The sequence below is a fragment of the Lathamus discolor genome, chromosome 7 (assembly GCF_037157495.1).
Source record: "Lathamus discolor isolate bLatDis1 chromosome 7, bLatDis1.hap1, whole genome shotgun sequence".
Taxonomy (NCBI): domain Eukaryota; kingdom Metazoa; phylum Chordata; class Aves; order Psittaciformes; family Psittacidae; genus Lathamus; species Lathamus discolor.
This window is the reverse complement of record NC_088890.1, coordinates 22,014,144-22,038,366: the sequence shown is the minus strand read 5'-3', so window position 1 is coordinate 22,038,366 and position 24,223 is coordinate 22,014,144. Positions and strand designations below refer to the sequence as shown.

At 42.2% G+C, this 24,223-nt stretch overlaps 1 protein-coding gene and 1 non-coding gene across 6 annotated transcripts in view; both read right to left on the bottom strand.

Annotated features, from left to right (window-relative positions):
- The window catches only part of FBLN2 (fibulin 2), a 109,774-nt gene that overhangs the window by 8,083 nt on the left and 77,468 nt on the right, over nucleotides 1–24,223 (bottom strand). For all 5 annotated transcript variants that reach the window (XM_065686901.1, XM_065686897.1, XM_065686900.1 and 2 more), the window contains exons 5-13: nucleotides 20,246–20,432; nucleotides 18,709–18,915; nucleotides 16,093–16,209; nucleotides 15,552–15,653; nucleotides 7,654–7,788; nucleotides 5,071–5,208; nucleotides 4,617–4,760; nucleotides 946–1,074; nucleotides 304–429 (exon numbers count right to left, since the gene is read on the bottom strand). In XM_065686901.1, the coding sequence (XP_065542973.1) occupies nucleotides 304–429; nucleotides 946–1,074; nucleotides 4,617–4,760; nucleotides 5,071–5,208; nucleotides 7,654–7,788; nucleotides 15,552–15,653; nucleotides 16,093–16,209; nucleotides 18,709–18,915; nucleotides 20,246–20,432 (1,285 nt within the window). The remainder of the gene's footprint in view (nucleotides 1–303; nucleotides 430–945; nucleotides 1,075–4,616; nucleotides 4,761–5,070; nucleotides 5,209–7,653; nucleotides 7,789–15,551; nucleotides 15,654–16,092; nucleotides 16,210–18,708; nucleotides 18,916–20,245; nucleotides 20,433–24,223) is intronic.
- Nucleotides 8,912–8,994, bottom strand: TRNAL-CAG (transfer RNA leucine (anticodon CAG)). The gene has a single exon. It is a non-coding gene; the product is annotated as a tRNA-Leu (tRNA).

Genomic DNA, 24,223 nt, shown 5'->3' with positions numbered 1-24,223 from the left:
TTTCAATTCAAAATCAATTTTTTCAAGTTCTAGCACTACCATGTTTCACCTTTACTAAAACTGGCATGAACAGTCTCCTGTCCTTACTTTCTTCTGTTCTCCTCTGTTAACAAAGGAAAAAATGTGAGAGGAAAATGAAGAAAGGGCAGAAACTTGTTGGCTCTCATCTGACAGTGTGAGTATTGAATATTTGCAAATTTGAGGACATCGTGAGTTTACTGTATTTATACTGAACCTCACTCCTTCTCTAAAGTTCCTTAAATCAGCCTGCGATTTCTTCCTCGTGGGAAAAATGTCTGGTACCTTCACAGTGCTTCTCATCATAGGACAAGCGGAAACCAGAAGAACAAGTGCAGTGGTAGGACCCAGGGGTGTTCTCACACGTGTGCTGACACAGGCGTCCGGGGTAGTTCCAGCACTCATTTATATCTGTCAGCATACCAAGCAAATACACACTCGGCTTAGAAGCAAATGCATCAAACAAAATGCAGAAGGTTATTTTAAAAAGTGTCAAGAGATTGATCTGCAGAGCGTGAAACGCTGCAACCTCAGGTTTTATGCTGTCTGACTTTGTGCTCTAATTGATGTGCAGCAGTGACAAACCACAAGATGCTGTATCTTATGAAGAAAGCTGTGGCATCTTCAGAAAGATAAATACCTACAGCAGCAGAAGCATAACCCATATGGAAGTACTTTGCAGATTACTGTAGTTGATAACCTGCAGCTAACCCAAACCAAGGGCACCTGGGCCACAATCACAACACAGAATGGCAGAACTTTAAATGGTTGGTCACACTCAACAATGGCTGCTTTGGAGGTGACTGTTATCTACTGAGGCTCTGCATTGCAGAACTAATAACTGCACACTACAGTGGTGCTAAGCACTGCCTTGAGGTCCAAGGCTCAGTCAATCAGTCTTTTCATCTCATCTTGTGCCTCACATACCAATGCAGCTCCTGCTGAAGGCATCGTACTGATACCCCATCTTGCAGTCACAGCGGTAAGCCCCAGGGAGGTTATGACAAATTTGCCCTTCGCCACAACGGTGCACACCAGTTTGACATTCATCCACATCTGCAGAACCAGAGAAAATGATCAGTTAAATATGGTTTGCTAAAAATCAATGTTTATGAAGAGAAAACACAAAGTAACAGGAATAGAAACTGCTAAGGTTTTTCCGGGCACAGAACAAAGAGAATCAGCCTTTCCCACTGTGCTCCTCTGGTCAGCTTTACATATCCTAAGTAAGTTTTGAAAAGGAATGCATTATCTTAGAAGTGAAAATGGCAACTGCAATGGACCCTTCCCAGTATATTCTGCATTTCAACCTACACACATTTTGATTCTGATCAAACCATGACATTTAAACACCCTGTTCTGATGTTCTGCCGTTCTGTGAGTCACAGCAAGGCATGTAAAGCAAAACAAGAAGTAGCCAGAAATTCTGCTCATCCCTTCAATTAAAGCAATTGCTATTTTCATCTCCAGTTGCCCTTTCAGTCTTGCTTCTGCTGTCTACACTTTACTCTTTCTCAATGTTGATCTTTCTTCTTTTCTCAATCAACTCACATTTTAATATTCTTCACGGCCTCTCATCCAAACCCCAACACCAACAAATTAGCTGCTTCTCCACTCACATGCATCACTCCCAATCTCATTTTAATAATGCTCAAATGAAGATGAGAGTTTTCAATACACACTGATTTACAAGACTTGCAACATGACTAAATAGCTCATCACTATCTAACAAATCCCTGCTACCATCTGTGACAAGAAGCATCAGAAATTCTGATTAGCCCTCAGAAACTTGTATTTCTTGAAGCATTCTGAGTTCTGCTGTTTCCTAAGCCATCAGGTTCTGCTTCCTTCCTGTTACTGACACCTTCAACTACTTTTACAACCCAAATTGCTGTTCATGTAACACTAGTTAGGATGGTAGTCTAAGGCTGGAGGTTCTCCCTACTGCTCTCTTTGAAGTGATCAACTGGAGGACCATGTAATTTCAAAGGTTTTCTGGGCAGTTCTCCAACAAACAGCAGCCCTGGAGAGCGCTCGGGAAAACAGTCACTTGCGGAGAAAATGATAGGGAAGTGAGAGCAAGTCACTTGCCACAAAAACCTGGATGTGGAAAAGTGGGGATTGTATCAACCCTGGTAAGAGGTGCTGACAATTACTGTGCTCAATATTCAGCACAGATTCCCACCTAAAAAAATCCTGTTGGCAAGGGGAGGGGTCAGGGATGGCAGGGAATTTCACTTGCCAAGCGCGGAATTCCTGACGGGCTCATGGATTTCTGCTGAAATGCTCTCCTTTTCTTTTAATTCAGATGCAGCATCAAAACAAGGAAGTTGCTAATGCACATATACATTTGTAAAGTAGCAGTTTTATCTGTAATGTATTTGTGTGTGTAACCATTTTATTATTTTGTCCAAAATTATATATTCTATTGCATTCAGGCTTTAATTAGTTCTAGTGCATTATACCATCACCAGTATGCTGTATTTCACAATAGCTACAGTATTTTTCAGTTAAATTAAGAGGTAGCTTTTAATGGCTCATTTATTAAACCAGAAAATACTAACATTTTAAAGAGAGGTGAATCCTCTAAGCAGAGCAGATAACCATACAAGTAGAGTTCTGCTGGAGAAACGCGCAGATTATGTATTTGCTACTGTGAATAAATCTGAATCAGGAATCTAATTAGCTGTTGTAATGCCTTAAAGAAACTAGTCTTTACCACAGAGAGGGGAAGTAGGACCATATGTTTGGGGTTTTTTGCTTCGTGTCTCTGCCTACTTAAAGAAAGCCATACAAAAAAATACCAGAAGATCCAGATTGCGGAGACACCGTGACATGGCAAAGACAGAAATCACCAATTTACATTAAACATTTGTTTTCCCAAAATCAAACTAGAGAAGCTTCCTTATACCTGCTTCTTAAAAGCATTGTCAATCATGTAAAGTGGAGACAAAGCATCATCAGTAATTACAATGCATTGTGTTATCTCATCAAGCTATGAAGATATAAATGCTGTATGAATGGTGGCAATTTCCTCCTATGTCACACATTACAGACTCTTTTAGGAATAACTGGGGAAAGAAGCTGGCTTCTTTCTATAAATCATCCACTTGAAATTTAGGAAGCGGATTTGCACTAGCCATTGGCAGGACTTGAAAGTGAAGGCTATTAGCACTGCAGCCAGTATTTCAGAGCTGCTCAGTGACAACTGCTGACCTGTGAAAGAAATGGCAGTCCTGGAGATGTTAGCATGGTGGAAACCATAAAACAATGCCAGGGCCATCACACTTTCAGGTGGTGCAAGCGTACCCAGCCCCCTGACTTCCCTGAAACAGGACTGATGGAAACCAGCTGAAGAGCTGTGTCTTCACAGCAACAAAGAAAGACGGGACTTCGGGACCTTCCCTTTGTGACAACCGAAACACTTCAGGCTGCACTACTCTGCCCCCTGGAGCTGTCTTAGGAAGCTTTCTCCACTTCCTCAGTTACACACAAACTGTCTCCATTTTCTGCTACTTCCAAATCTTCCTGCCTTCTCAGTGGCCAAGCATGGTCTGAGTAGTCCTGGGGGTAAAATCACGAAGGGAGACAGAGCATAATGAATACCAAAAAGGAGAATGCAGAAATTTATGCAGAAATGTGGTCTATCTATACCACCATTCTTCATTTCAACTTGCTAGTCATAGAATCACAGAATCATATAGTTTCTAACACAGTTTCCACCCACCTGGAGCAGCACATAGCAAATCTTTATTTTCCACCCTTCCTTTCATTCAAAGGTAACACAAGCAGAAATCATCAGGATTTCATCACTAACCAAAGTGCTGATTTGTCTTATTTTTTCTCCCCACTGTTGTTTCATGATTTCTTAGTGTAACACAGAACATAGGGAATTAAAGAACACATAGCCAACCCTGCCTTGGCAAGCAGCAAGCTTTCAGTTCCTCTGTGCATAGTGTGCATTTACAGAACAAATGCTAGTAGGAGATGAAATCTGCTATTCTGTGTCAGTAACTCCATAAACACATTGGAACAAATACAAATCAGTATCAAGCTGCATGCCAACCTGTATGAATATTTCAATGTTTTTTCACAAAGAAAAGTAAGACGTTATCCTAAATAGACACACAACTGGATGTAAATGGGGAGCACCATTCATAGTGCTACAAAGAACATCCACTTAGTGCTACTCTTGTGAGTCCGTAAACTCAGTGTCTGTCTTTGCTGCATCCCATGGCTTCAGATCCTGTCACTCACAGTGAGATACTGTAAAAATAGCAAAGGATTGTGGTTTTGGCTGACAGCATGAGTTTAAAAAGTAACTAGAGCACATTCACTCCAGAACAGTAGCCAGTAAATCCCATATGCAGTCAAAACCAGCATCACCTGGTGTACCAGGAGGAACTCCATGCAGCAGCCAGACATCAGTGCAGCATCCTGTAGTGCAAGCATACCACCGAGCTGATTGGACAGCAAATGCATACAGCAAATTCCCATTTCTCAAACACAGTTAGCAACATCAAACCCCCTTTTTTAGAACTGAAATGTTCTTCTTCCTCTGAGAGGGCACCTGACCAGACCCTGGAGTCTAACCTTACCGACGCATCGCGTTCCCTCCTCATTGGAGTGGTAGCCTCTGCTGCATGTCAGCATGTTCCTTTGGCAGGTGTAAGACCCAACGGTATTGATGCAGTTGAATCCTGGTTTACATGGCTCAGGGAGAGATGTGCATTCATTAATATCTGGTGAAGAAAATGAATTAGAATAGTGAGTGAAGCTATTTAACTTTTCTGCTCTGTTTTATTCCAGCTGTCACTTCTTTTCCTTCATTTCAATGTATTGTGCTGATGAAGGTCTCCTGTGGCAAGACTTTCAAATTCAATAAGCAAGCATGCATATCTTTAAAAGGACAGTAATGTTTAAGTTAAATTCACAGCAGGATTTGATGAAAACTACATGTGGTCAATATATACCTTTTGGAGAGGCTAAAAGGAAGAGGAGTTGGCCAGTGCTGCTGCACATATGACAAACATATTTCCGGTCAAGACTTACCCACGCAGTTTCCCTCAGGGTCTTGTAAAAATCCATCCATGCAGCGTTGCTTTGACTCACAGTAGAATGATCCTTCTGTATTCTGACAAACGAAGTTTACCTTACAACTGTGAGCTCCCCTCTTGCACTCATCAATATCTGTTATCAGATCAAAACACCAAATTGTAACCAGTGAAGCTGTAATTTTCAGTAGTCTTCATAACTAGCTAACTTCTCAGAAGGGAAGTTAGGAAGCATTAATGAAATCAGATAACAAACATTGCCTATGGGTAATCTGAGATTTAGGTGTGTTTGCTCTTGGCCATCCATTTTAGCGGGGGCTTCAGAACTTGTCTACAGCAAATCTGACTGAGATCCCTGCTGCCTTGGTCACAGCATCTCTTGTAAACCACAATTACTCAGACTACTGAAGTTTTAAAATCCTAAAGACCCAAATTAAAACTACAAATAAGGTACACAGAATATGTTCCACACTCATAAGCAAAATGGTCTCTTGTTCCTCAGTAATTCCAGGTAGAAACCTACCTCCACTGAATTTGATATTAATAGGGCACCTCATTTCAACAAGGCTGGAGTTTACTGTGTACACAGGTACGTGTGTATATATACATGTACTTACATATACAGAACAAACACTTATCCAACTCTGAAAACTATACTGAAAAAATGGGAATGAGAGACAGTGATATTAGTAACCAATGCTCCTCCTCTGCAGCCAGAGCCCAACACAGATTTCTTGTTTCTTATTACATGTGTGAGATTATTTCTCAGAGATGTTCACCAACCCAACGCTTGCTTGCTGGGCAGACTGAAAGCTTTAAAGTTTCAAGCTTATCAGTTTACACACAACTGATCGGTGTTGAGTAACTGCAAGTACCAGCTGGTTTGCTGCCACTTTCCAGTTGAAGAAACCTCACCCAGGAAGAGGCTTCAGCTGTAAACTCATTCAAAATTCAGTTCCTGTGAATATTTTCAAATGCTGCTGGTTCCTACGAACACTCCCTGTGATGAACATCTTTACTAGAAGACAGAGGAAACTACATCTGAGTCCCTTCTCCTCCAGGAGGACAAGAAGAGAACTGCTGGCACTTCTCTTTCTATTCTAAATCCTCAGTTAAACGCTAGGGCCACAAGTGAACGTGCAGAAGGTACAGTATTCATAGGTTCATAGAACCACAGAATAGCTTGTGTAAAAGGGACCTTAAAGCCCATCCAGCCCCAACCCCCTGCCACTGACAGGGACACCTGCCCACCAGTCCAGGTTGCTCCAAGCCCCTGTGTCCGACCTGGCCTTGAGCACTGCCAGGGATGGGGCAGCCACAGCTTCTCTGGGCACCCTGTGCCAGCGCCTCAGCACCCTCACAGGGAAGAGCTTCTGCCTAAGAGCTCAGCTCAGTCTCCCCTCGGGCAGGTTCAAGCCATTCCCCTTGGCCTGTCCCTACAGGCCCTTGTCCAAAGCCCCTCTTCAGGTTTCCTGTAGCCCCTTTAGGCCCTGGAGCTGCTCTAAGGTCTCCCCTTCAGGAGCATTCTCTTCTCCAGGCTGAACCAGCCTGTCATATATTGTTTTCTTACCATATCTATAGACAGAGACAAAGAAAAATGTGGAATTGAATATTTCATAAACTGCAAATTCAGGAGATATCTGTAGGCTATTTTACAGAGCAGTTCTGAAACTTTAGTCTTTCTTATAAGTCATTAATTTAAAGGCTACTTTAAAACAATTTGTAAAATTTTGTAATCTTTTATAATCTAAGACTAGAAGGATTAGCAATAAATGTTAGAAATGCTGTAGAATCAGACAACAGAACAAGACATTCACAAACAATCTCTTCAATTAAACCAAGGTTTCTTTATAACGGCTGTATAGAAAGTGAGATTTCTGAGCAGATCTGTTTATGACCTTATGGTATATGTCAAGAGCTCAGTTCTTCCCTTGTGCATCTCTTACTCCAGCTGTCAGGAAACTCTTTGTGTAAAAAGCTTAGGAGTAAATAGCACTGACTTTTGCCCCAGAAGACAGGGCGCATGTGTCTATTGCACATGCCCGTGCTGCAGAGCAACTTCTGCTGTGCTGATGTTAGCAGCTCCAGTCGACCTCTATAACAGACCAAAAAGGGGGAGATGAGGAATAACTTCTTAACCCCATGAAAATTCCAAATGTAAATAAATGCAGACAGACCTCCTAAACACAGCAAGGGCCAGACTGAATCAGCCCCATGATCCACCCAGGCTGTGATTCAGTGCTCAACAGCAAACAGTATCAGCCCCTTCAGAGAAAAGAAGAGCTGGGCAGAGGAACGCAATAGGAATTCCTCCATCAGTGAAATCTCTCTCTAACACCTTAAAAGCAGGGTAAATCCTAATTCATAAGGTTTCATCAATTTTCCAAATAATTTATAGGGATTACTGGAAACTATTTCAAATAAATGCATGTCAGAAGTGGCCTATGAAGCCAAACATTTGATCAGCCTTTTATAGCTACAATCCTGGTACCACAGCGCAGCCACAGTAAAATGCTTTGCTATCTCTTCCCTTTCCCTTTTGCTAACAGCTATTGTATCAGCTGAAGAACGCTTGTCTTACCAACACATTCTCCATCCTTCAGTTCATAACCTGGCTGACAGCTCAGTTCCTGGAGACACTTGAATGATCCCACTGTGTTGAGGCAGTGCTCTCTCCGCTGGCAGGTGTGTGTGTCTGTCACACATTCGTTGATGTCTACAAGGAACAGTTCAACAAGTCAGCCCCATGTATTTGGCAAGGGATCTGCCTCTTCCTGCTCTTTTGGAAGGAGTCAAAAGCTCAAGTGAAACCATTTTTTTCCAAAAGATAGCCAATACTGCCTATGCTACAGTATTCTGATGAAAGACTTTTGTCCCAGGATCTTTTGCTAACACAGAGTAACTTAAGAGACACAAATCAGAGGGAGATCTCCTTCTCCTCCCCTCTACCCAAATATGCAGTGGCATTGAGGACAAAGGATGCACAGAACTGATTAAATGCAGGGTATGGGCAGAGGATTGATAATCAGCTTCTGATTTACTGGAGAGAAACCTCCTGGACAACTGAATGAGAAAGTGGTTAATGCTCATTGTTCAGGACCAGGTTTTCCCAGCTCAGCGTATGTAACAGTCTTGCTGCTTCATACCACATAGCAGCTGCTGGTGTGGAACTGCTGGTGGAGACAGGAACTGAAACTGCCTGCTTGGCTGAAGGTGGGGTCATGTAATGCACTGATTGCCTAAGGAATATGTCATTAGAAGTGGATATAACAAGAAAATATGGAGAGAGAAAACCTGAAAAGCTCAATCAAGTTTGTAAATTTGTATTTCAATATTAAAAGAGATTTGATTTCAACAGGTGGAGATGGAAAAAAAAGTCTTATTAAAAAAAAAAAAAAAAATTACTTAAATACAAGGTTGCAGAATGTAGGACAATTTGGGAAGGAAATGCCATACCTCTAAAATGGTACATTTTGATAGGCTTGGGTGAAATAACCTCAGATTCAGGTTTTGCTTATTTTAATAATGAAAGCTAGAAATAGCAAATACTTAAAAGCAACAAAAAGGGGTAGAGACTGGGAAGAGAAACTTTCCTGCAGTTCTCCACAAAATCTTACATATTCACGTCTCTGTATACAGCTAAGAAGTACTTCTGGAACTAACAAAAGCCAAATGTGACCATAACCATTACCAGTCATCTGGTTTCTCTGCACATGAAGCTGTTTTCATATATACACTAATGCAAGTAATCTTGCCCCTGAGCTTGCCCTGGTTCCAGTGCAGTCTGGATCAGTCCATGGCAGATGGTAGGGCTGTGTTTCCATCCCTGAAAAGAGGAATGTCAGAAGTGGGATTCGAACCCACGCCTCCAGGGGAGACTGCGACCTGAACGCAGCGCCTTAGACCGCTCGGCCATCCTGACCTGCACTGGAGTGACCTGGTGACGATGTGCTCCCCTGGATGCGCTCATCTTGGCTGTAGAACCTCATTCTCAGAGCAGTACAACATTAGATACATTACTTCCCCTCGTGAAGCATGAAAACAGTAAAAGCCATTTTTAAAACTTTTTGTCTCAGAAAACTTGTCAACTTGTTTTCTACCAAGTATATTAGGAGGAGCACCACGACATTTCAGTTCCTGCTGAAGTCAGCTAACTGGTGATGTGCACTGAGTTTGGCAAGACCAGTGTGTTAGCTTGGTGCCATTTTATTTCTCATTTATTTGTGCTTTGATTTCTTCTCACCACTATTATTCACATGCTGTGGACTTACTATCCGACGGCAGCTGATTAATCCACAGCAAGGTCACTGCCATGCTGGAGATCTCTCTGCCTGTCCCACATGATGCTGGAGTACTTCCACTGAGTGGCAGGTACTTGCCTACCTTGGTGTTTTTACATAGTGATGTCCTCCTAAGGCTCGCACAGTTCCCTACTTGCTACAGATTAGAATGAAGAGTAAGGAACAAAATTCTTGTAAGTGGTCTCGGCTGGGGGGAAACACAGCCAAAACAAAGAAAAAATCCCCAAACCAAACAACCTCCCCCTCCAGCTCACATGAGCTGCTGTGGTAGACCGCTCTCACCCAACTAGACCTAGCTCTTAAGTAAATTTGAGAGACTTTTCTTCTTGTTGTTGTTGCTTGGGTTTTATTGAATTTTAGAGGTAAATGGCTCTGGATAGCCACTCAACAGCATCCAAACCAGTGCAAAGACTCTCTGCTGGCTATGCAACAGATCTGAGATTATCTTTTCTTGCAGACCACAAAAAGCCTTCCCGTATAAACAAACTGTCAGCACTACACTGCATCATATGAACTCCACTCAGTTCAGCCCCATGTTGGAAAAGCCAGTAGGAGGAAAGCGTGCTTGTGTGAAACACTACCCAGAGAAGGTAGGAGGTGTTCTGCCTGACTCCCAGGTGTACACAGGTAGAAAGAAGGTCAAGATTTCACAGAGGAAAAAAAAAAATCTAATATAATTTCCTGGTTTGTCTACATTGTTTCATTCAATTTTCTAATCTCTGAGTACTTGAAAAAACAAGTCCAACAGGCCAGAATGCATCTGAGAAAATCAGAATGATAGGAACTGGACGATTACAAGCAGAATTTCTGCTTTCAGTGAAAGTTTTGCGCACAAGTGATGCATCAACTATCTCTAAAGGCTTATGATTGTGACCTGGGTTTAAATTGTGAGCCATGCAGTATGCACAGCTCTGCTCTGTCATATCCACTGTTAGGGCATGAATCTCATTCTCTGGTATCAGGCCAGTTGCCAGCCCACCAAAGTTCCCTTTTCATTTTATTACAGACATGCGCTTTTTTGTTCATTTTCCTAAACACACTCCTAAATGGTCATGCCACAAAATGAGATCTCTGAAGACTTTTTCTCCTGAGTTCCCACCTGCCCATGTTGTTGCTCTTCCTTCCAATGCCTATTGCAAAACAGCATCCCTTAGCATGAGTGCAGGAAAACATCCCTGGAACTATGGTCCCAGTTTGTGCTGGGGCAGCACACAGCTCTTGCACGAGCTCTGTTCAGCCCTATCTGTACCTACTATCATTTTGCTCTACCATTATGACACACGGTAGAGGGAAGTGATGACTGACTGTATTTCTATAAAACAAGACAATCTCTCTCCTTTATCCCTCCTTGTTGATTATCCTGCCTCTCTTAAGTACTGGAAACCAGCTCAACAATTCAGCAAGATGATTTGCAGAGCACTGGGAGAAATATGAGTTATGTTTTAAGTCTGAAACAAAGTAAACTCCCAATATGGGAAGCTGCAGCCTTCATTCAGTGCAGTTCAGACTGGGAGGTAAGGCAAGATGGTATTTAAAAAAACAGGAATAAGAGGAAAAATAATTCAGTAAATATTAAAAACAAGGAACAGTTAATTTTTGAAAAACGTACTAGGTCGATTTGTGTGGCAACAGCATTCCTCACGTGATGTCAGTAAAACCAGAATGAAATGTAATCATGTAATACCTCTTCTTTTCAATACGTACTTTGACATTAAAAGTTAATTTTTATGCACTTTTTCTAACAATGTGAAATGCAGACTTCGGTTTTTCCTGCAGCTGTAGTTCCTCAGGGTTTTTTTCTCTTCAAATGACTTCAGCTCAATTTGCTTTATGGAATACATCTGCTTAATGTAGACCCGCTGTTACTTTGCAACCACCCATCCTGTGCTCACTCACAGTCCCTGTGGGTCAGCAATAAAATGACCACTTGCTGGTCACTCTGGCAGAAGGGGAAATTTAGATGGGAAGAGCAAAGAAAGCAGCAAAGTAGCCTCCTGCCAGTGTGCATGTAGGTGGTGGTAATGACTTTGCCTGAAAGTCACCAGGAAAAGCAATCCACATTAAAAACATCCAACCTGGCTCTTATCTCTGGAGAACATGGAGCTTTCAAGCCTAAAGACATTTTAATATCTGCTCACAAAGTTACGCAAAGCTGGTGTGTGCAAGCTGTTTAAACAGCTGGTGACTCTTCACTGTGCATGGTTGGCTTTCAGGAATTCTGGATATCTGCTCTTGAATGCACCTGGAATTATAATCTTCCACAGTCTGACTAAAGGAAATTCAAGAGATAAAAGGTTATCAGCTGTGCAAAGATTGCTCCTCCTGTCCCTAAAAATATGCAAAGAGTAACATCATTAAAACAACAATAATTTGCAAACAAATTACCAAGAAGCTTTCCTCATGGAGTTTGAGATAGCTCAAGATGGAGCACAAAAGCAGTTAAGCTGGTAAAGGATACCTTAGGTGAATATGACTGCAATGAGACAGTTGAACAAAACAAACCACAGTATGCTTGTGGCTTTCCCCTTTGACTAAAAAGTAGGAAAAACGTTAACTGCTGCAGATGTCCTCCAGCACCACAGAGGGCAGAGCTGTGCACGAGTAGGGAGCACACAGGGCTGATCTAGCAAAAAAAAAAAAAAACCAAAAGAGAAACTTCAAGTTTTCTAGATGATTTACAAGGATACCTGTAAAAACCTGACCTGCAGTAGAGAAATACAGAGGTTTGATACTTAGTGAAGGAGAAGAGGATCTTTTATCTTTACAAATGAGAGGTGTATCCTTCATTTAATGAGCAATGCCTGAGGTTTATGTTTTATCAGTCACAATAAAACTCTGTATAATGTCATGGGGTAGAGGACAGGAGAGGAAGAAAGTGAACAAAAGGAAAAACTTGGCATCTTCTATAGCCCCTTCTGCCAAAGCTGCTGACAAACATGCATTAATTTACTTTTAGAGTGCTCCTGGGAGATGTAGAAAAGGACAGCTCGCTCTATATATATCTGCATAGCCCAGGGTAAACGTCAGAGGATTAAATAGCAAGATCTTCAGAAGCAGAATGCAAGGTGAGGCAGTTCCTTCAGCCGCTCACTTACCAGACCTTCTATTCAGAAGCATGGTACATACGGCAGGCTCTGTGAAAGCCATGAAACCCATCATGCAGACTGTGGCCAACTACAAGTACCATTTTCCATCTCACAATCTGGTACTTTCCCTGTAAAGACATCCTTACTTCCAGCAGTGTTCTCTCAGTCATTTAATTTAAACTAAATAATTTTGTTAGTTTTCCATGCTTACCAGTATCTCTGATTTCAAAAGAAATAATAAAACTAACTAAATAAAAAAACAATTTTGACAATTCAAGAAAAACCCAGAAGATATTAAATTGCATTTCTGCTCTAAACTATGACAATGCATCAACCTTCCTGCTCATGCCCTTATGCCATATCACAGAATCGTGGAATTGTTTGGGTTGAAGGGACCTTAAAGCTCATCCAGTTCCAACCCCTGCCATTGGCAGGGACACCTTGCACTAGAGCAGGTTGCTCCAAGCCCCTGTGTCCAACCTGGCCTTGAGCACTGCCAGGGATGGGGCAGCCACAGCTTCCCTGGGCACTCTGTAACAGTGCCTCAGCACCCTTACAGGGAGGAACTGCTTCCTAGTATCTAATCTAAATCTCCCCTCTGTCAGTTTAAAACCATTCAACATATGCTGCTCATTAATAAGATGAGATCATAGAGTTTTAAAAGATAGGAACAAAACCAAAGCTGTGATTGTCAGAAAATCGATGTTATAAATGTAGAAGAAGGACAGGGGTGGAAGGAGGTGAATGTATTCACACATGACATTATAGTTACAGGCACTGCTGCTTTCATTAATGACTACAGGTGAATGTATTCACACATGACATTATAGTCACAGGCACTGCTGCTTTCATTATTGACTACAGGTCTCTGAGTGCTCCATTTTTCCAGCATTATCACACAACACTGCTGCAGCTGAGGTGCCTCTTAAACCAGCCTCTACGAAAGAACCCCTAACAGAAACTATTTCATAAGCTCAGGCCTTGGCTTTTGGAAGGAAATTGAATCCTCATAAATGCACTTGTAAAAATAGATTGGTTTCTTACATTAACTTAAATAGCAGGGATGATACAGCAGAATTATGATGCATCTTTGACATTACACAAAGAAATTGGTGCCAGAATCACTAATAAACTTGGATGGATCTTTTCCACTGCCCAGACTTATGCAGATTTCTCGAGCTGTATTTATGAAGTTTTGCCGTTTCATGGTGTCTGGGGATTTGCCAATACTGACATTGTCCAGAGAGATCAGCTGCTGTTTTCTTAGTCCACTTTAATAGTCATCAATACTGCTGTGGTCATCATACCTATGGAGTTTTATGATTTTTGCACAAAGTTATATGTATCCTGAGAATGTATTGCTAGGGAAAAAGCCAAATAGCATACAACTCATGATGTTAAGTGGCTGAGCAAATGGTGCACATGTGTTTTTACTAACTCATATTGAAATGTCATATGCAAAGATGGCCAGAGAGCCTTTGAGCACAAATGGTTTAAATGCATTGCAGAGCATGAAGAATTATGATGCTGTGGTGAACGGTTTACACCTATCATCTTACCAACACATTTTCTATGCCTGTTGAGTATAAAGCCCTCTGCACAGATCACTCTGTGGTTGACACAGTAGAATGATCCCAATGTGTTCACACATAATTGTCCTCTGGAACAAGCGTGAGCACCTGTGAGGCACTCATCCAAATCTATATCAACATGTTGCAGCCAAAAGGGAAAAACAGAATTCTATTAGAACAATTGCTGAAATGAAACAATACTTCTTTCACACTGGAGATGTCCAAATGAAGTGTGTTGGAACTACCACATCAGCACCGTGTTATAATACATACAGTGTTACACCGAAAATAGGGCTGGAATAAACCCTCAGAGATCATCCAGTCCTTGCTTGCACCCCTACACTGTTGTCATCACAGAAAGAGACATTCTTGGAAACAGGCAGTCACACAGAGGCCACGCACACTCTGCAGGAAACCTGCTCCAGTGCACCACCACACTTACCATCAAATCCTTACTTGAATACGGATAAGAAATGTCTCTTGCTGCAATTTAAACTTACAATTTCCACTGACATTACCAAATTCTTTCACTTCCTATAGGAAAATGATTGCCTGGAAATGCCCCTTTTGATGCTGACATCAATTAATCAGATTAGTTTCCACCACACTTGAGTAAGCAATGCACAGTGACTATTTCAGCTGGTGATATTAAATTCCCATTTTCTTCACAGACTCTCCAGAATTTCATGAAAATGATTTGTGATTTGTTATTCAATCAGATCTGAGATTAAGAGGGATGTGGACCACATGTGAGCAATTCTGAGCATCAGAAGCTTCTTTCATTTCACTGCTGGCTGTTATTGCTCTCATACTTTCAGATTTATAATTAAAGTAAGTCACAGGGCACTGCTTTTTAACCTCCAGCACTTTCCCGAGCAAACATATCCTTCGCCACTACCAAAACATGTCCATTTAAGATTTATACAACATGAACAACCATGATGCAGCTTTGGAATTCACCATTCATCATTGTGCAGGCCTGAGCTTCAGTGTCAAGTGAAACACACGGAGCTGAACTAGCTCACAATGGCACATTCTTCACAGCACTGAAGCCTCATTGGATTCAGGTTTTCAAGAAATAAAACCAAACAAAACAGATGACAGGGCAGAGCTATAGCTCTGAGGGGGTTCCCCAGGACAACAAATATGCCCAAGTCCTGCTAGCTGCTCCTGTTCCCAGGAAGAAAAGCTGTGTGTCCACAGCTGTGTAGACAGACACTGGGGAGAAACAGCAGTGGGAAGAGAAACCAAGAGGGATGAAAAAAAAGCCTGAAATGTCAAAGGAAAAAAGCACACGTCCAGGCTTGCGTTCACCTGAAGTCCCCAGGTAATAGGCACACTGGACAGATGTGCTTCAGGAGTCATCTGTAAAGCAGATCTGGTATTCCTTCTGCAACTGGTCTCTGTACTGCCACTTACAAGTCACAATACTGAAAAGAAGGAGCTCTTAGAGAAACACGTAGGGGTATGAGGTAGAAAAGTGCTTTAACCATGTCTCTGTGATGAACATGAACCACTTACCTTCACAAGAAATCCCATCAGCCATGAGCGTATATCCAGACAAACAAGAGCACACAGCATTTCCTTCCACAACGCTGCAGATGTGTTTGCAGGGGCCGTTATCTATACAAACAAAATTGCAAAATACGTTAGCAATCACAACACAGATCGGCTGCAGTTACAAACCTCCAGGTCACCCAAATCTAACCCCAGTTTAGGCAATGAGGAATGCAGTTTGTAAACAATCTGTCCAGGCAGCCCTAATCACTCAACCCTCCTACTACTACACCTGTGCCACTCCTACCTATACTGCTCACACTATGCTGCACAGCTGTACTGCTTACTTTGAACTACACAGCAGGTGTGTAACAACCCTGAAATAAGAGAATAGCCTCAAATTACTTCCACAGCTTTCCCCTGACAATTCCTCAGCCTTATGCCAGAAGTAACAAATTAAGGATGTGCACTGAAAGCAGATTGGTGAAGGCATGTGTGGAATTCTATTCTGGCTCTCTAAACACTCCTCACTCATCTGCACCTTCAGTTTATACCTCCAACATACCTTTACACTTATCCTGCTCTTCTTCTAAAGACACAATACGAAGTGGCTGAGAAGGAGAGGCTACTGGAGGGATGGTGGCTTCTGCTTTCAGCCTTGTCACCTGTCCTCTGTCAGGATCTGTAAGGGAAAGGAGGCAGAGATAGATCAGAAACAACATTACCTCCACCATCACCCCATGGCAAGGCTCCCACTCCATTGTGGTTTGCAGGAGGAAACATTCTGGTGACCTGAAGAACTGCCTTTGCATCGAGGTGAACAGTCAGGTTTGGAAGCTGCCATCTGTTTGATACGAGCAAATGTCCAACAGCACAAACATGTAGAGTGCTGCATGCTAACGGAGATGCTCACAAACACCATGGATACAGATCAGGGAGTTTGCCTGAAACAACTTCTGGAGAGTAAAATGAATAAAACGAAGTGTTACTTCTGTTTCCTCAAACACTGTTCTATTGTAAACACAGCGACCGTCTTTCAGTCGGTGTATGACCAAAAAAATGCTGAATCCAAGCCAAGTCTTTAAAGTTCTTCTGTACGTCCCATTTCAACATGGATGAAAAGGATCCACCTTTACAAGCACAGGATATCCTGGAATGACTTTTACACAGCCAAGTGGAAAACATGACAGCTGTTGTCTGTCATGAAGATATTCAACAAACAGTAATGTTGAAGGTATCAGAATAGTTAAAAAGAAAAAAAGCTCTAGCACATTAATAGGAGTAATCCAGTTTATCAATATCACCAAATCAGAAGCCTAAATCATCGAATCACAGAATGGTTTGGCTTGGAAAATACCTTAAGATCATCTAGTTCCAACTCCCTCTGCTAAGGCTAAATTCTTTCTGAAGAGGAATATGTCCTGTTCCCATTGATTTGAGTACAAGTGTCACCCGGAGCAAAGTGTGAGCCACCGAACAATGACAACATTAAATGACTGAGTGATTGCAAGGCAGGTTTGGGGTACAGAAAGAGCCACTTAATCAGAAAAACATAAACATTACATAAGAGACAACCAAAGGGCTATAACACGGAGGCAAATAAGAGGTTATGCTTGTGGCATAACCTGAATTCCCCAGAAAGAGAGCAGAGAACAAGAAGTAGCTTCTGAAGTTTCATCAGTGTCTGCTTTCTCCTTGCCTCGCAGAGCCACTGCAAGCACATCCCTCCTTCTAAGCCTCAGGAAAAAGTGTGACATGTTTTAAAAAGCAAAAGTTAAATGCAAAAACATTCGCAGTCCATCAAAGAGCAGGAAATGTGCTGGGACAGGTTCAAATACAAAAGCATTCTATCTAATCACAGGAGTAAAAATTACCACCAGTATGAGATTCACAACTACCTGGTGTGGGTGCACAGAGCACATGACAGAGCCATGCACACACACAGAGAAAAATGGGAAATGGAAGGCCACTGTGCCACGTTGCCAGGTACAGCACAGCTCATGCAGGTGTAACAAGTGAGGTGCCCTGCCCTGCCACCTCCCTTGCCCAACCTTTGATTTGACCCAGGACTGGAGGACAGCAGCAACCCTTCCTAACTTCACTCTTCCTACGTGTCTCAGCTGTGTCACTTGCAGTCCCTACCCTTGTTGCAATCCTCTTCCTCAAGGGATATCTGAACCCCACCTTCAATTCTTGGCACAGCCAGGAGGACTGCAGTCTTGCACATCTGCACTGACTACCCAGATACGAGGTGTATTAACCCAAACCTGCACACAAGTTAGTAGTGGGAGAAGCAGAGCAAAGCAAAGCAAAGCTAAACCACACACATATGCTCCAGGTGAAGGATGAAGCCAAATTTTACAGTGCTAAAATAAGAACCTTTTTTTTTTTTGCCTCTTTTGGATCAGGTTCCTTCCCCAGAATTTTAATACAAGCTACAGAGCAGAGCGCTGCTGCAGAAACCCTGTCAAACACATTATTGATGTAAGCACTGTAGCATGACGTTGAGAAGAATGACATAATGAATGCTGCTTGGCTCGGGCAGAAAGTATCTGAAGTCTACGGACCTTTGTCATTGGATGGCAGCACTTACTCTCCTTGTTAAATAACTGAAAGCACTTGTAACTAATAAAAGGTTTCAACTCTAAGGGTTATCTGATTTCAGATCTTGCCAGTGGAGAACTCCAGACATCAAAAAAATCACAGCACAAGAGACTTTTCTTCCAAGCCTTCCACCACACTAGATATATTAAGATTTTGTATCACTGAAAGATGTTAATTATTTTAGATAAAAATCAAAACTCAGGAAGCAGTGATGTCTGTCTGAACTGGGGAAAGTGCATCTAAAGGGAAGCTAACTGTGAAATACAAAATGACTCTGAGAAGAAAAGGTATTTCATTAACAACCTTTACAAATCCTCTTTTGAATAGTGAAAACAGTCTTCATTTGAACATATTAAATACCACCCTGCCCCCATGCCACCAATACACAAAACCAAGGCATAATTAAGTTTCCTAAATTGTTGGTTTCCTCTATATTATTAACCTGTCCAATTTCTACGGCAAATGTCCATGCACCAGCACCCATCAAATATCTCACAGAAACAGAGCAAGCTTGATAGATCAATGCAGTTGGCACAAAGACACCATCATTCATGGTGTTTCCTGCCCATTTTCTCACCTGGAGAGCAGCTGGTCCCATCCTCTTGCAAAGTGAATTCTGGAAAACACGAGCACTTGTAGGACCCCACGGTGTTTATACACAAATGCTGACAGAGCTCCCCACCATAGATAAGACATTCATCCAGGTCATCTCCAGGCAGGTTATTTGACAGCTCAGCTTCATTATTGATGGACAAAGCTTCATTGTGATCATCTGTCTCTGAAACTACAACAGAACAACACTTGCTGGTTCTCTAGCAGGGATGTTAGCATTAGGACTGCACAGTACAGAGCGTTTCACCAGACGAACTCCAGATATCGAATCCGCCCAGAACAATCCAAGAGCAAATGAACCCATCCTGAAGATAAGACCATTGTGCTGCAGATCCACCACCACCTCCTTCCTGGAGGAACAGGCATTTTAAAGGGGCCACTGAGAAATACGGTGACACTGGGAGGTCACAAGCTCACCTTTCACATGGACTGCTACCACCATTGCTACCATTATTTGAACTGCATCACACTGAGGCCCTGTCTGAAATTGGCCCCACTGAAGAACAACACTGAATTTCAAATTTCAGGAGAAAAACTTGTCCAGTTGGTTTGGAAACTCTTTTCAACACAATACTACTTTATTGGTTACTTCTGTCGCTAGCTAGCATCACAAACCTTCGGGGACCCTCTTGACAGTGACATGGCTAACCTTCCTACTGCTTTTAAACCCTGTCAGAAGCACAGTACTTTTCCTTTCTTGACAAGGTTTGCCAAGACTTTCTACCATACTACAACTAGTTTTTCAGCAAGTTTTTCAGTCAGTTTTCCTTAAATGCATACGTGCAAACTTCCTCGCTCAGTGAGGCCTCAGCTAGCTCAAAATAAACCCTTACATTTGTTGGTGAGGAAGAATACACACTTAGTTGACAAGAAGAGAATGGGCAATAATAGAACTCCAGCATATGCAGGAAGTCACCATGCAACTCAGGTGTGACTGATGGCTACAGAGTGATATGGAAGGAGTGTGATCTTGGGCTGAGGGAAGAAGCAAAGCTGTTCAAGCTCCAACCTTCCTCATGCTCCCTTTGTCACACCTCTTTGGCTGCAGGGGTTTGACTCAGCTCTTAAGCATCACCATGTTTGCATGTTGAGTGCAAACTAACTTGCAGTCCTCTGGGGCTTCTCCAGAGTGTGCTGTGATAAAGCTGCTGTGATGTTCATCAGTACAACAGGAAATCTATTCCCAGGATATTTCAGTGGTATCAGAACCCATGGGACTACTTCGTCTGGAAAAAATTCATAATTTGCTTAATGAAGAATCTTTCAGGATTGCTTCTGCTAAAAGACAATGACCAGCTTCAACTTTGCTTCTTACCAATGTCTTGTGGCAGGTCTCTGTACTATGTGACTCAGGGGGAAAACCCAAACCCCACACTACTAAAGAAGGTACATTTTAACAATCAGAAACACCTACTTTTTTTTATTATTATTATTATTTAAAACTGTTGTAAGAACAAGGAACTCTCTCCTGCAATGTCTTCAAACCATGACTGGACACTTACCCTTCTCAGGTGTCACTGTCGGCAGAGGTTCAGGTTGCCTTTTTATTTCTGGATGGATGAAGTGGTCTCCCCCTTCACAGCAGGACAGCATCACATGGCTGCAGGGATAGCCCAGATTGATGCTGGACTCACAGGATTTCCCCTCACTCCTCAATCGCAGGCCCAGATTACAACAGTCACAGCATTGCTGCAAGAGGATTTAACACAACTTGCTCAGGTGTGAGCCCACACAAAGCCCTGCAAAGATCTGCACTGTCTTCAGCAGTGGAGCATCTGGAGAAGCCCCTTGGTTTAGACAGTTGGAGACATCAAAGCTTTGCTGGTGCTTGGTTTTGCCATCCTACACTAACTGCAAACCAAGTGCCAATGGCTGCAAACCAAGTCTCAATGTGACAATGGTTTCAGTAACTCTGCATGCAAAGAAGTAATGGTGTCACAGACCATCTCTTTCTAGCTCTTGCACACAGCCATTGCTCCGAATATAGCATATTCTAAACAAAGTAGTACACATCTTTATATTAGAGCTCAAAAAATGTTTAGTTGTTTGAAGCAATGCGAAACGACTTGTAAATATCTTGCATGGATATAAGGATCAGCACCAGCATCTGAGCTCTGGCAGTAAAGATTTTCCCCTGTGCACCACTGCCCTGCAAACCTACTTGTACCTTTAATCACCTGAGTGTCCAGGGGACACCCTCCTGCTAAGACAGTGGCTAGTGAAAGACCAGAGTGTATTTTGTAAGCTATTTACCTTCCTTTTCTTTCCTGAGTGCATCTAAGCAGCAGCTTAACTGACAGTTGATGCAATGGGGCACCCCTGAAATGTCATCTCTTCTCCAGTTTCCTCTGCTGCAGGTGGCAGACAGAAGCTGTGTTATGCTTTACTCAGTCACATCCAAACCTATTGCAGTCAGGCCACAGAAATATATCAGGTTGCTATCAGACTCAAAAAGTCCATAATACGTGTGCATAGTGGATACCTAATCAAGAAAGGAAGCTGAGGAGCTGCAAGTCTCCACTAGAAACATACAGGAGTTATATGTGAACTGAAGATGCCTGTCTGGATTAAATGCAAGTGTCCTAACATCTCTAATAAATACATATATTTAGGCACTTTCACTGTCAGAACAGTTACAAAACGCCGAGTCTCTTTCCCCCTGCAATTCCTTTCAGGGTCAGGATACCCAGCCCAGCAGCACTCATTTGCAGGTTGCAGCTACGCTGTAACAGCCTTTCTGAACTAAGGGAAGTGATTTCAGGGTCTATTCAGATACTCAGTCTATAAAAAGGCATCAGACACACAAAATGAAGGTCATCATTCAAACTGGCCCCAGTTGCCTGCGTCATCAGAAAGCCCAAGGATGGAACTGAAGAAAACTAAACTAAGCCCTAGTTCCCAGGAGAGGAAGAGCCCTACTTCCCTGACCTGAGGACAGCAAATAAGAGCATCAGTGTTGTGAGGGTTGGACACAGTATGGAAGTGGAAAGGAAACAGGTTTCATGATTAGCAATCCTAGATGCATATTCACACAAACCCAGAGACTGTCACTGCTAGGAAGGCTGGGAACACTGTCCTCTAACAGGACTCTTCCCTCAAGTCACCTTTTTTCCAGTTTCAAACACTGTTTGTTTTAGGTTTTGAGCATTTCACACACGGTTTGTATCCCTCGCATGTTCAGCGCAGTACCTATGACTACAGCTCATGTTCTATGTTCCTCTTTCTAATCTGAACACCCCACCCAAAACAGCATAAATATTAGATGTTGTTCACATTTGCAAATATGCACTGCCATAAAGAGTTGCCTTTACATGCCCAGATACATGCTTGTGAAAAATTGACAGTACAGGTCCTGAAGATGCTGCATTATTTTTGATGCTACCTCTTTCCAAAGATGTATTAAAAAGTAACATTGAAATAATGTCTTGTGGTCATGCTAGAAAAGAGACACATCCTGTTTTCATCCCCCCAAACCCAGAATACCCAAATTTAAAATTTTATGAACTGAAAATTCTACTTTCTGTACATATTTCTAGTATGGCTACAATTTTTTTTCAGATTAAATATGCAAAATAGAAGTAACTAAGAAAAAAATGCATGTTTTTATTGAAGTATTGTAAAATATTGGAATATTTGACTTGCAGAACATGTATTTTTCAGTCATAGTTTTGATTCACAGTTTCTCCTATGTGCAGGCATCATAGGGAGTATTAAATCACTCACACACTTTTAACAGGGTTCACATACTTTCCAGGTAAATAGAAGTGTTCCATTTTCCAGTGGAAAAACTTGTTCATCGAAAAGTTCCTTCTGAAATGTGCAAACTTGAATGTCCTGATCTTCTCTGAGCTCCCTTATGAACTACACCAGAGTCCACAACTGATTTTATAACAAATACGATTATTTTTACATTGCAATCAAGAAACACACCTTGAGAATCACTCTTAGATTCACAACATTCTATATTTTTCTCAAAAATATCTTTGAAAGGAATCATTTACCATGGTGGCATCTCCATCCACTGGGGAAAAGTCCCTAAGCATGTGCTTTTGTATTAGACTAACAGCTGAAGGCTGCCTAAAATTAAGTTGTATTGAACACAAGTTGAATACCTATAGCTAAAGACCTGGCACTCCTGCATGCACCTAGAAGTAAAAGAAAGGACCCCACACCTAAAATGCCTGAAGAAGACCTACAGACGTTCATTATCTAAAGTAAAAACCCTGGCTTTTGGCAGGACAGTCCAAACATCTTGCAAAGTCTTTGGGGCAAAAATCTTTTCACATTCCAGACAAATACCTTTGATCTATGGCTCTCAGACACAGCAGTCACCAACAGCAAAGTGGATCAGGGGAAACACTGCTATACACGGTCAGCACTTTCTGTGAGGTCACCTCACATTCTGTGAGGAATATTTCATAGAATCGCAGACTGGTTCGTGTTGGAAGGGAACTTAAAGGCCACCCAATTCCAACCCCCTGCCATGGGAAGGGACACCTTCCACTACAGCAGCTTGCTCCAAGCCCCATCCAACCCAGTCTTCTTAACGTCTCTTCTAAATCTATCCCCTTTCAACTTAAAGCCATCCCCCCTTGTCCGGTCCCTATAGGCCTTTGTCCCAAGCCCCTCTCCAGGTTCCCTGCAGCCCCTTTAGGCACTGGAGCTGCTCTCAGGTCTCCCCTTCAGGAGCCTTCTCCAGGCTGACCCAGCCCAGCTCTCTCAGCCTGGCTCCAGAGCACATCCCCCTTGTGCTGTTGCCTCAGAGCTGGATCAGGACTGCAGGGGGCAAAGCTGTTCCTTGATAATTTTATCATTTCAGATAGTTTCTCTTGAAGGAAAACATGACATCGGAACTGGCACGAGGAGCTATTCCACAAGAGTATTTTGTAACTTGTTTCAGTTCAGATAGGAATTATGATGTTTTCCCTCTGCACTTCTTTCTGAGCAATGGCATGTGTGCTAGGACTTACTTTACAGCTCATGCTCTGTCTGGCATGTAAGAAACCTATGGTGAAAACCTCAGGATAATAATCCTGCCAGACTTCAGAAATATTAATGTTTTCTCCCAAATGTACAAATTCTTTTTTTATGGCAAACCCCAAACCCAAGTAAATAATGGTTGCGAAAAAGACAAATCAACACAGCTGATTAAACCTGAAACTCTGCAGCAGTCGCCCATGTATTCTGCTTTTCCAGTGAACAATTATCCACAAGAATCACCAGTGTATGAGAACAGACAGAACTAATGAGTTCCCTGCTGAGACAACGGAAGCTGCACTTCAGCTTAGCTATAGCTATGTAAATTGTTATCAGAGTGAAATGACTTCTGATATGCACCCTTCTGGTAAAAAGAAGAGCAATAGCAAGCAAGATACTGAATCTTCGAACTGGTTTAAATTGGTTTGGCTCCACTGGTTCTCATAAAGCAAATCTCATTTGTATAAGCTGAGGCTGTGGCTCATGATTTGTGATTTGAACCG